General features: G+C 45.0%; 1 protein-coding gene across 4 annotated transcripts in view; it reads right to left on the reverse strand.

Moving 5' to 3' along the window:
- The window catches only part of CCDC138 (coiled-coil domain containing 138), a 63470-nt gene that overhangs the window by 39635 nt on the left and 11403 nt on the right, over nucleotides 1-12432 (reverse strand). For 3 of the 4 annotated variants that reach the window (XM_040975510.1, XM_040975508.1, XM_040975509.1), the window contains exons 4-8: nucleotides 11475-11599; nucleotides 10945-10950; nucleotides 9274-9449; nucleotides 4047-4205; nucleotides 3174-3293 (exon numbers count right to left, since the gene is read on the reverse strand). In XM_040975510.1, coding sequence (XP_040831444.1) covers nucleotides 3174-3293; nucleotides 4047-4205; nucleotides 9274-9449; nucleotides 10945-10950; nucleotides 11475-11599 — 586 coding nt within the window. Of the gene's footprint in view, nucleotides 1-3173; nucleotides 3294-4046; nucleotides 4206-9273; nucleotides 9450-10944; nucleotides 10951-11446; nucleotides 11600-12432 lie in introns of all 4 variants that reach the window. The other variant, XM_040975507.1, reaches the window with a different exon arrangement.

Raw genomic sequence — 12432 nt, forward strand, 5'->3', positions numbered from 1 at the left:
CTAGGATTCTATATTACAATGTGTTTAATACTTGTTTGTACAGACCTCAAGATATGATACATTAAATGCTGAAAAGGCTGCATCCATCTCTTTCCAAAGAAAGATTACCTATTTCTCCGCAATAGTACAGTTAGCACCTGAATCTGACTTGGAATTGAAATCAATCAAGGCCAAGGATGCAGTTGAAGGAGGAGGGTTCCATCACTTCTAACTCACCTGACCCAAAGTTGCAGTCCTGGCCTGTAAAGATTGCATTATTTGCATTTGATTTGAAATCCAGAGAGCTTAAGAAATACGAAGTTCTTCTATTTACTCAAATGTCCTCAACAGCCACAGCCTGGCCAGGCAGCAGCCAGGGACCCAAGTGTTTTTTAAATATTTTAAAGATTTATTTTTATTTTTATTGGAAGGTCAGATTTACAGAGAGAAGGAGAGACAGAGAGAGAAAGATCTTCTGTCTGCTGGTTCACTCCCCACGTGGCCACAACAGCTGGAACTGAGGCAGTCTGAAGCCAGGAGCCAGGAGCCTCTTCCGGGCCTCCCACATGGGTGCAGGGTCCCAAGGCTTTGGGCCGTCCTCGACTGATTTCCCAGGCCACAGGCAGGGAGCAAAGGAGAAGTAGAGCATCTGGAACACAAACAGGTGCCCACAGGGGATTCTGGTGCATGCAAGGCGAGGACTTGAGCCACTGTGCTGGGCCTGGGTCCGAGTTCTTGATCCCTCACCTGTTGCCTGTGGGGATGCATTAAAGAAAGCAGGATCAGAGTTTGAGAAGCAGAACTCAAACCCAATGCAGAATGTAAGTGCCCCTAGTAGAAATTTAGCTGCTGTGCAAAAAGATCTCTCCTTTTCTCCTCTAAACTGAAATACCTGGAGTACTCATGAGACCTTCTCCCAACCGGTACTTTTTAAATTTCTTTTTTATTAACATGTAATATCATCACATTTTTATGGGGTACTATGCAACTTTTCAACATACATTACTGCCTAAAAATAAACTGCTTAAATCAAGAGATTAAGCCTTAACATTTGCTCAATTTTTCCATCGGTTTAGAATCATCCAGCTCCTCGCTTCCATTTTTTTATACAGAACATAACCCATTACTGTGAATTACAGTCGCCCCTCTGTGGTATGGAACAGAGAATTTACCCTCTGTCCCACTGGAATTAGACAGCTATTACGTAACCTTTTGTATTCCTTTTCCCCATCCTCCAAAAGGTCAACATTAAGTGCGTCCCCTCAATCTAGCAAGACTTAATGGGAAAAAAATGTAAAATTATAAAGCTATCATAAACTATGTCAGTCACAAAAATATTACGCCTTTTCATTCAGAAATTTTACAGCACATTAATTCAGCAAGTCAGAACTCCCCAGACCAGTCTGTAAGTCAAATGCTCCCAAACTCTTGTTAGTACGTATAGTTATTTTACAATACAGCCATGCTCATAAATTTACTTTGTTTATGGCTTTTCTTGTGCTATGATCCCGAACATTTTTCATCCATTTCCCACTATGACTCAGTGACATGAAATCAACTGCTCCATCACTAGGTGCTCATACCAACACATGCAAAACTGATACGGATTATAGAAACCGAAGAGACCCGTACAGCTAACAACGTGCCAGCAATCACAGAAACATCCCTTCCAAAATGTTACACAAATGCTAAACAGACTGTGATCGGCAAAGCTATCGCCACAGACTTCGTAGCAAACATCAGTCAAGGTCAGAGCCCGACTGCAGGAGGTCACGAGTGAACTTAGAGAAGGCAAAGAACTTTCAAGTGCGAAACAGGGTACCCAGCTGTCAATGTTGAACAGGAAGGTTCCCCTCAAGTCGAGATGATAGGGAATCAGAAGCTGGAAAACAGAATTAAAGAACGCAGAACTGCTAAGACACTTGAGGAGACAAATTATCTCTGACTCTACACTTACTATGTTTTAGAATCTATAAAGTTGGATCCCACACAATTAGCCTAGTGGCTCAAGTCCTTGCCTTGCACATGCCAGAATCCTATACCGTGCCGATTCATGTCCCAGTTGCTCCATTTCCCTTCCACCTTCCTGCTTGTGGCCTGGGAAAGCAGTTGAGGTCAGCCCAAAGCCTTGGGACCCTGCACCTGCGTGGGGAACCCAGAAGAGATTCCTGGTTCTGGCTTCGGATTGGCTCAGCACTGGCTTTTGGCGCCACTTGGGAAGCGAACCAGCAGACAGAAGATCTTTCTCTCTCTAAATCTGCTTTTCCAACAACAACAAAAAAAGAACTGAAACCTACTTAAAAAAATAAGTACTATGCATCATCCTGAATTACATTATATAAACAGCTATGGTATAATGTAATAGCAGCCATACCTGTAAGAGCACAAGCAACATGAAGGCCTGGGTCCAGCACAGTGCCAGGCAGACGGCAGATGTTCAGAAATGTGTGTGATGACAATTATGATTACTACATATTAAATGTGGAGATCAGTATCTAAAGGCTTACTAGTTATTGCTTGATCCTATTATTTTATTTACATGTTATTATTTTATAATATCAAATGTTTATAATATTTTAAATTTTTATTATTTTTAAAAATTACCATGATTGTATTATTTATATTCTATTTTATTATTGCTTCATTTTAATCTAATAATGTTCTTTATACTTTAAAAGAATCTCAAATTATCAAACAGCTCAACTGGTGGTCAGGACAGATGAAACGAAGAAAGCAACAGCTTAAAACAATATTCTATTTGCATTTGGAAGTATTCCTAAAAGAGCCTAACAGATAAATCTAATCAAAATTAGCTGAGATGAGTCCTAAGACTGACATGAGTGATTTGGGTATAATTTATAGTTCTTAGAATATCATATAATCTAACATACATCAAAATACACCGTACCTGGGCCAGTCTGCTGGCTCAACATATGGGCGCTGGTTCGTGTTTGGCTGTTCCATTTCCAGTCCATCTCCCTGACTGTGGCCTGGGAGGGCAGCAGAAGATGACCCAAGTCCCTGGGTCCCTACAACCACGTGGAAGACCCAGAGGGAGCTTGGGCTCCTGGCTTCCGATCAGCTCAGCTCCAGCCATTGTGGGAATGAACCAATGGACAGAAGGTCTTTTTTCTCTGTAAATATGCCTTTCCGATAAAAATTTTAAAATCTTTAAAAAAAAAATTAGGCTTTACCTGCTTCTTTAAATTATCGTTTAATTCTTTCAATGCATCAAACGAAGACCTCAGCCTCTTGCTCTCTTTATTCCTCTCCTTGAGAACTTCAGTTAAGTGTTCAACTTCTGCATCGTGTTGCTAAGGAAGGAAAAATAAATCAATAAAACCAGCTGATCTAGTGTTCAGGTGAAGATTGGCTATGGCTGCATTAATTAGAAACACTTTAATCACAAACTCTGTAACCAGTATATCCAAGCATAACTGTCTGACTAGGCAAATGATTAGAAAACAATCAACCAAAGTAGCAATAAACAAGCAAAAAGTTAAAACCTTGCATACAAATTCAATAGCAGTAAGTCTACTTCCTGCTCCTCCTCAAAAAGTGCACCCGCAGAAACTCGTTGAAACATTTTTTACTTGACGTTAAGGAACAATGAAAGACTGAAGTACTTTGCTCCTTGTGAGAGACAGTAGACTCGTCCTAGCTGAGTGTTTAAGGCTTGTGTATCCCTAAGAATATCAGAAATACTCAACAGAAAGAACTGATTTAAAAAAAAAAAAAGGAAAAGATGTATTTGAAAGGCAGTTACAGAGAAACAAAGAGAAACAAAGAGAGACAGAGCTCTTTCATCTGCTGATTCACTTTCCAAACAGCTGCCATGGCCGGAGCCAGGCTAATCAAAGCCAGGGCCACATCAGTTACCTGATATGAGGACAGCATGGAAAAGCCCCTTATCTTAGGCAATGCGTGCTCAAGTATTCTGGGATGCAGTGACGTGACATGCAAGCTGCTGTCAGGGGGTTCCAAAAACAATATACACGGGGTGAAGAGAGGAAGCGCAGGGACGAAATAAGCAAATGTCAAAGGCAGAAACCGTGCTGGGCAATTACCTCCTTTATAATCTGAAATCGCGTAAGAACCTCTTCTTCCACACCCTTGATTTTACTCAGGGCAGTTTCATGTTTGAAAAGCAGTTGTTCTCTCTCCACCAGGAAACGTTCTCGCTTCTGAAGCTCTTCCGCAAACTTCTGTTGCGCTGTCGTTTCACACTGTTATCAGAATTCCAGATTTAAGTGTTTTTTTTTAAAAAAAAAAAAACTCACAAATTCTGCAAATTACTTTTTCATTGATTGACACTGTGATTTAACCAAATGGTTTTTAGAGATACATGAGTATCGAAAGTAAATGTGAATTACAACTGCAAGAAAACTTTCGGAGAAATTCTCTTTAAAACTACTGTGACACTACAGTAGGATCAGTCTAATGGATAACTCAGTGCACTCTATTTTTACTTCACCCACACTCTCAGCTTGCTCATTTTGTTGTCCTTCTATCAGAAAGACCCCAGGATGTTCCATAACTGAACAGCCCTGGAGGCGACTAGCATTAACACGGTGAAAGCGCTACCCCCAGGAATTCACGCGTCTGACTCCTCCTGGCTCCCAAGCAGTCCAGGAGTCTGCACTCTCACGGTGAGCCCCCTTTCCTCCAGTCTCCACAGATTCTAGATCGAATCGTCTCCATTCTTCACTGCTTCTGAACACATCAGTAGCTGAAGCGCTCTACATGGTCTCCAACTTCAGAGACCAGAACCTAACGGCAAGGCAAGAGCACGCACGTGCTGCCCACAAGGAGCACGCGCTCACCTTCCTCCTTCCTCCTCTTCCTCACGCTACTGGCCTAGTCGTAGAGGCGGCTCTGCTGAGCATCCCTGGACCAACCTCTCCCATATGACCCAGGGAAAAATTCCTTTTGGTGCTTCCGACTCATCTCTCTCTTTAAGATGTTGTCTACATTTGCTGATCCTTCTTCCGTAACCCTCAGTCGCTCCTTTTCACTTTAATTTGGCTTCACCCCAAAACCCCTACTGGAAATGACTAAGGTCACTTGAGTCTCTCAACAGCATTTTATACTTGGGCATTTTCCTGCAACTTGAGAACTCTCTTCCATTAGTTTCCAGGACACCTCATTCCGTAGCCAGGATCTACAGTCTCACAGGTTCCACTTTCTCTATGGTCCTTGAATCATCAATATTCCTCAGAATTCGGCCTTAAGCCATTCCCCTTCTCTTTCTTCCTTCTCTCTACTTGATTATATGCAATGCGTGGCTAGAATTCTTATTTAGATGCTAAATGTTGGGCCCAGCGAGAGGGCTCAACTGGCTAATCCTCTACCTCTAAGGGCCAGCATCCCATATGGGCGCTGGTTCCTATCCCAGCTGCTCCACTTCCCATCCAGCTCGCAGTTTGTGGCCTGGAAAAGTAGTGGAAGACGGCTCAAAGCCTTGGGATGCTGCACTGGCATGGGACACCAGGAAGATGCTCCTGGCCCCAGACCGGCTCAGTTCCTCATTTTAGCTATGTGGAAAGTACCCTAGCAGACAGAATGCCTATCTCTGTTTTTCTCTCCATAAATCTGCCTTTCCCATAAAAATAATCATATCTTTAAAAATATATATATGAAATGTTCCCAGCCTCCAAATACTACGATCTTCTAAACTCCAAATGGCCTTTTTCATATCTCTGCCCATAATGCTTTCTGTTACCACAGAACAAACACATCTGAAACTGAGGCCAGTTAAGATACTGAGAAAACACAAAATCGCAGTGACACTTCACACCCTGAGCTATCACAGTTACAGAGGACAGCCTTGGTAAGGATGCACGAGATGAAAGCACACACTTGGCAAGTGGAAATGTCACACAGTACACACACTTTGGGAACTATGGGGTAGTTCCTCGGAAAGTGACACCTGTCATATGGCTCAGGCATGCCACTGAGTTCAAGAGAACAGAAAGCTTATATCCACCCAAAACTCAAAACGTGTGTGTACAGCAGCACTTGTCTTAATATCCAATAACTGGTAACAACCCGAGGGTCCAGTAATTAGTGAGCAGAGCAACACAATGTGGTATATTTACATTGTCAGCTCTAACTCTTAGCCAAGGACCAGGTGAAGAAGTCCTAGGCTAAAGTAACTTTTTGTTTTTTGCAAATATTACAGTAATTATAGCCTGAATTTTTTTTCTGACAAAATATTTTTTTCAGATGTTTATTTCATGTGTATCTAGTGTATGCCTAACGAGAATTTCATGTAAATTGTGCATTAAGGATGCACAGTTCACTGTCTGTTTTTCCCTCACACACCACATTTCTCACTTCTATAGTTCCTGCACAGGTTTTCTTCCACCCGTGGAGCTGTCAGCTGCCTCCTTCTTGGGTTCCAGGGCCTGGGAACTTGCATCAGGGGCTGGCACAGTGAGCCTGAGGACTCTCACCCATGCGTGGGTGCCGTGGGCAAGTGGAACGGGAAGGGAAAGACCCTATGCTGACACACTGTACTGACGGACTGGGCATGGGGACTCGAACACATGCTCAGAACTGCAATATCCACTGGCTTGCTTAAGAGCTAGGGGTGGTGACACCAAACAAGGCATGACCATGGAACTCAGTTATTCATGGATATTGGGGTTGGAAACAGGCTGGGCTAGTCCAGACTACAGTACCTGCAAGCGCACCAAGAAGAGGGTGTGAGGAAGGTCGGGGTGCAACAACCCCTAGCACACACAAAGGCTGAGACTATGGGGCCTTGCACCCACTAGCATGCATGAGATCTGGGTCTAGATTAGGTTTAGCGAGGTAATTGGAAAAGTCCTCTGGTGGGCTATAGCTCCTGCTGGTGAGCACATCAGCCAGGAGAAGGTGCCAATCAGGTTGGGCACACTGCTCCACTGTTGGCAGGTGTATGGATCAGTTCTAGGTCAGCAGACTGGGTAGGGCCAGATCAAAAAGGAGCATACTGACATGCACAGAAGCCTGGAAGGGATACAGGCCATGCTGGTCATGGTTATCACACCTACCAGTGTGCATGAAAGCCAGAGATGGGGCAGGTTGGGCAGGGCTAGGCTGCAGCACCTACCAGCAAGAGCTGGACTAGAGGCAGTCCAAGCCAAGCTAGACTGCAGCATCTGAAGGCAAAGGCCAAGCCAGAGGATGGGAGATGAGGGCTGGGTCAGAGCAACTTTCTGTTACTGGGAGCAAACCTGGTCATGAGTTTGTGTCTAGTCTGGAAATTGCTGCAGAATCCCTCGACACAAGCATGGACTAGGTGTGGGGTGCTCCACTGGGCTAGACTCCAGCACCTGCTGCTGTCCACAGAGCTACCATGGGTGTAGACAGGCTAGGCTACGTCTTGGCGCCTGCTAAACACATAAGAGCTAGGCCTGGGGGTGGATGAGGCAGGGCTGGGATGTAGCACCCAATGGTAGGAGACAGAATGGGTTGTGGAGCAGTTAGGCAGGGCTGCTGTACTTGCCGGGACAGGAGGTGGGCCAAGTCAGGTTGGACCAAAGGCCAACTTGTGTGTTCTAGACTTGTAACTATGAGGTGAGCTGATATAGGAGCTTGGGTAACTCCTCTGTCAGGAAGCAGTCTCTGCTGGTGAGTTCAAGAATCAAGGTTGGGAGCAGTCTAGACCAGCGTAGGTTACAGTGCCTGCTGGCATATGTGTGGCTCAGGTCTTGGGGACAAGAGGCTGGACCAGTTCATAACACTCATTGGCGGATGTGAAAACCAGGATAGCGTACAGAACAGTCCATGTCAGGCCGCAATGCCAGCCAAGGCCCAAATCAGAAGCAGGACTGGTGGCAATACAGGCTGAGCTAGGCTGTAGCACTCATCAGCACAGCTGGAACTTGCAGGAGCTGGGGGGAGGAGGTTCAGACCAGGCTGAGCCCGGCTTCCATCCACCTGCAAAAGCCATGGTGAGGCTGGCCATGTCAGAAAAGTCTGCAGCAACCTCCAGTACACACAAGATTCCCGGGTGGCGGAGCGGAAGGGGTGGTGAAGGAGAGGTGTGGTCAGCCAAGCAGGGGGACTAGGGGTTCCCATGCTTGGCCACTGTTCCTACTTATGAGTATGAAAGATGGAACTGGGAGCAGACCAGGCTGACTACAACACCTGTTGGCTGCATGTAAGCTGGGCTGGCCAGTCTGAGCCAAGCGGCCAAATCCATTGGTACATGTACGAGCCTGAGTGAGTTTAGCTGGATGGCCGTTAGCACAGCATCAACAAGCAAGTGCTGAGAATGAGAGCAAGTCCTGTCAGGCTAGACTGTAGAACAACCTGGAAAGTGCAAGATCCAGGGCTGGAAGTGGACTTAGTAGGGAAACTTGTAGACACCCCTGTTGATAGGCTGCAGCTCCCACCATGACCATAAGAACCAAGGCTTGAGGTGGCCCTGGCTGGACAGGCAGTAGCACCCACCTGCATAAGGGTGGGCTGGATAGTGTGGTCAATTGGGCTGGGCTGCAGTACCCACTGGTGTGCACAAAAGCTGAATGGGACGCAGGACAGACTGGACCAGTCTGCTGCATACACCAGCATGCGCAGGAACCACACGTACAGTGGACAGCATGCCCACATGCACATGGGGGACATGACAGCTCACGGAGGCCTGCAGAGGATGTCCAGTACCATGGCAGAGGATGGAGGGCAGAACAAATTGGACAACTCTCCCAGACAAGCGTTGACAGCAAATATCTGCGTGAGTGGACACTCTAAAGTGGACTATGTCAGCCAACAGACCTTGGAAGGATTTCCTCAACCTTGCAGCAATGAAACCAACAGCCTCTCAGAGCTACTGAACCACTTAACCAGTAGTACCCTTGGAACATTCTCCACACTGGGGACCCTGAGATGACATCAGGTGGCCATCCCTCATCACCAGGTACAGATAGGGACCCTGATGACCACATCCTTGCGTACCGGTGTGGTCAGGCTGCTAGCAGCGGCTCTTTCCTGCTCTTCCCCCAGATACAGGAAGAACAGAAACAGGTCGGGAAGCACCTGTCTCCTTCACTTTGCCTCATTTGTTTACCCTGCCCATTGTAATCGGTGGTCCACATGGGCATGCATCCTTCTCAACTACAGAAACATCATCAAAAATAAAATAAATCCATCATATATATAAAAAATAATTCCTGTATATTGTTTGTTTCCTCTGGCCTTTTCTTGACTTGCTTATTACAAATTATAAAATACTTTATACTCAAATGTTCTGAGTGCTTGGTATTCGACATATAATTCTCAATTCTCAACTGAGCATTTGGTTCTTACCTGCAGTTTAAGATGTATTTGAAATAATTCATCATATATCTGATTTATCTGATGTGGGCGTAAACTCTGTTTGCTTCCTGTTTTTGGTTTCTGGTAGCTGTCATATTTCAATGGAGAATCACTTGTATCACTACAACAGTCAGTTCGAGGTCTTACTGAGGCTGAGTTAGTTGGCCCTGCAACAGCAAAAAAAAAAAAAAAAATCTGGATTATAAACTTTACTTACATTTGTAAATATTCTTACAATAAACGCTTGCTTGTATATATTAACTTATTTGTATGGCTTCGAAGTTTTGGGGTCAGCATTGTTACATAATCCATGGAATGGCCGCCTGCAGCGCTGGTATCCTACTTGGGTGCTGGTTCAATTCCTGGCCGCTCTACTTCCAATCCAGCTTCCTGAGCAAGTACCAGAAGGAAAGCAGGGTGAGACGGCCATGCCCTGGGGCCTCTGCCACCCGAGAGGGAAACCCAGATCAAGTTACAGGCTCCTGGCTCAGCATGGCCTAGCCCTGGCCATTGCCAATGCTTGGGGAGCACACCAGCATATGAAAATTTGTCCTCTTGCATTCTATAGTTCTAATTTTTAAAGAAATATTTTTTTTAAAGAACCTTTCCCCTCACCAATGTCCCCTGTATTTCAGAATAACACAGTCCTTCAGCAGCCCTACAGATGAATATTTAAGCTATCCCCACTATACAGCTGTCACACCCTTATATACAGGGCTCCTGATATACCTATTTTTCAACAGTCTCTCTAGTGTATATAAACACTAGGAAACAGGTGGCAGGAGCTTGGCTGTGTTGCTCCGAGGCCATCAAGAGAGCCACAGCCTGCTGGAGTGCCTGACCGTGAGTCCCACCTTAGCTTCTACTTTTTTTCTTTAAGATGTACTTATTTTTATGTAAAAGCCAGAGTTACACAGAAAGAGAAGGACAAACAGATCTTCCATCTGCTGGTTCACTCCCCAGATGGCCTCCATGGCCGGAGCTGGACCCATCCAAAGCCAGGAGTTGCAAGTTTCCTCTAGGTTTCTCACGTGGAGTCATGCTTTGCTGCTCTCCCGGTTCACTGGCAGCAAGCTGGATCCAAAGTGCAGCAGCCAGGACTCAAACTCAGGCCACGCGTGGAGTTTCAGACACTGGCGCCTAGCCTCTACTTTGGACTCCAGCTTCAGAATACCAGCTTTACTGGTATTGCCAATTTCTTCCCAAAACAGTTAGGCTAATTTACTTTTTTTTTTAACAGCATTGAATAAGCTTCTGTGGCTTTATATCATCAAAATGAATTATTAGAATTTGTTTTCAGTTAGTAATGAGATAGAGAACACTATCTCAGTGGTTTTAACCAGCATCAATCTCCCAGGAGCCCAGCTTTAAGACCACATGGTTTCCTAATTCTATTCCCCAACACTGATAGACCCTGGATCAGGAAAAAATTACAATATAAAACATTTTAAAAGAACAATGTTTCATTTCGTTCATTTCGGCATACCCCTCTCAAGGGAAGGACAACCCAATTATTTTTCACTGTATCAATCCATGACCTGGGAATTTCTTACCGACAAATTTTTATCAACAAACACATTCAATTTTTTAACAGTGTTTCCCCTATATTCATTGGGGAAGACCCATCATGTGATGGGAACCACAGGTCCAAACTGAACTGACTTGCAACTTCCCCAAACGCTGAGATCAAACGGGCTACGGGGATGAGGAGAAAGGGAAGTGAATGGGTGTGCAGATCTGAACGGCGAGGCCGCAGCAGCGCCACCGACGGGCAAGCTGTGCTCTCGGCCCAAGGCCACCGGGGCGAGGGACGCCACCAACCCTGACAAAACTCAAGTATGGCTGAGAACGCCACGCTTTATGCAATACGAAGTATTTTCTCAGAATATTACTTCCAACATCACTACAAATCCTTTACTCACTTCTGACACATAGGACGCGAAAATGAACTGAAGACAAAAGCGTGTGATTAATTATTAACATATTTTGATAAGTTTTCAAGAAGTTAAGAATATAGAAAAAAAAAGAATGAAGTTTCCATTGCTCTTCTCCTTGGGTTTGGTAACCAGCAGAGAAACCATCTCAGGACTCCGGAGGAATCCCAGGTCCTCACTGACAGGTGACTGCTCTGTGCTCGATTTCACAAAACTACTATGCAAACGACTGTTCTAAAATGATTTTTTTTTTTTTACCTTTCTCTATTTCTTTAAAAGACTGCTTGATTGATCTGGAGTTACTAACGACAGGATCATTTTCAGTAAACTCTTCCGTTCCCCGTTTCTTCAGATCGTGAAAAGAATCCAGTTCATCATCTAGGCTTTAAAAAAAAATTCTATCACAGAAATCTGTAAGTTGACTATGGTATTTGAGAAAGACAAAAGCGCTTTTTAATGAGTAGCATAACGGCTGAGGGAAAATGTAAAAACAAAAAATTGCCAACATGCAAAGAAGCAGAACCATTAAAGCTGAAAGGTTAACGTGGAAAGAGCAGTGATTTATTCTGAGAACCTATCACAAGCATTGTCCACACTCCCTACATGTTAAATGCATCCAGCGTAAAGCCACATGCACCTGCAGAACACGCCAAAGCTGTGGGGAACAGCTTTCATCCCCAGTGAGTCAGTGGGAAAGATACGACAGTTCATGTTTCCTAGAATCCCAACTGAAAGAAACATTTTCCATGAGGAAACAAGACCCCAAAAAGTTCAACAACTTGGAACCATGGAACCTAGGAGTGGCAAAGGAGTTAGTCTACAGGCAAGAGGTCCACGTACCACATAGGAGGATCTCATGCTGATTCTGACGCCAGCTTCCTACCACTGCAGACCCTGGAACAACGGGTGATGGCTGCAGCAACTGGGCTCCAGTCACCCTCCAGGGAGACCTGGACTGCGCTGCCAGCCTGCAGTTTCTGCCCTGACCATCTGTGGGCATTTAGAGTTAATGTTATTAAAAAGAAAAAAGAATGGGCCCAGCCCAGTAATCTACTGGCTAAATCCTTGTCTTGCAATCACCAGGATCCCATATGGGCGTCGGTTCGTATCCCGGCCGCTCCACATCCCATCCAGCTCCCAGCCTGTGGCCTGGGAAAACAGTCGAGGACGGCCCCAAGCCTTGACACCCTGCACCTGCATGCTGGAACCTGAAAGA

This window comes from Ochotona curzoniae, unplaced genomic scaffold (genome assembly GCF_017591425.1).
Source record: "Ochotona curzoniae isolate NIBS_2020 unplaced genomic scaffold, NIBS_Ocur_1.0 contig_2688, whole genome shotgun sequence".
In the NCBI taxonomy this organism is placed as follows: Eukaryota; Metazoa; Chordata; class Mammalia; order Lagomorpha; family Ochotonidae; genus Ochotona; species Ochotona curzoniae.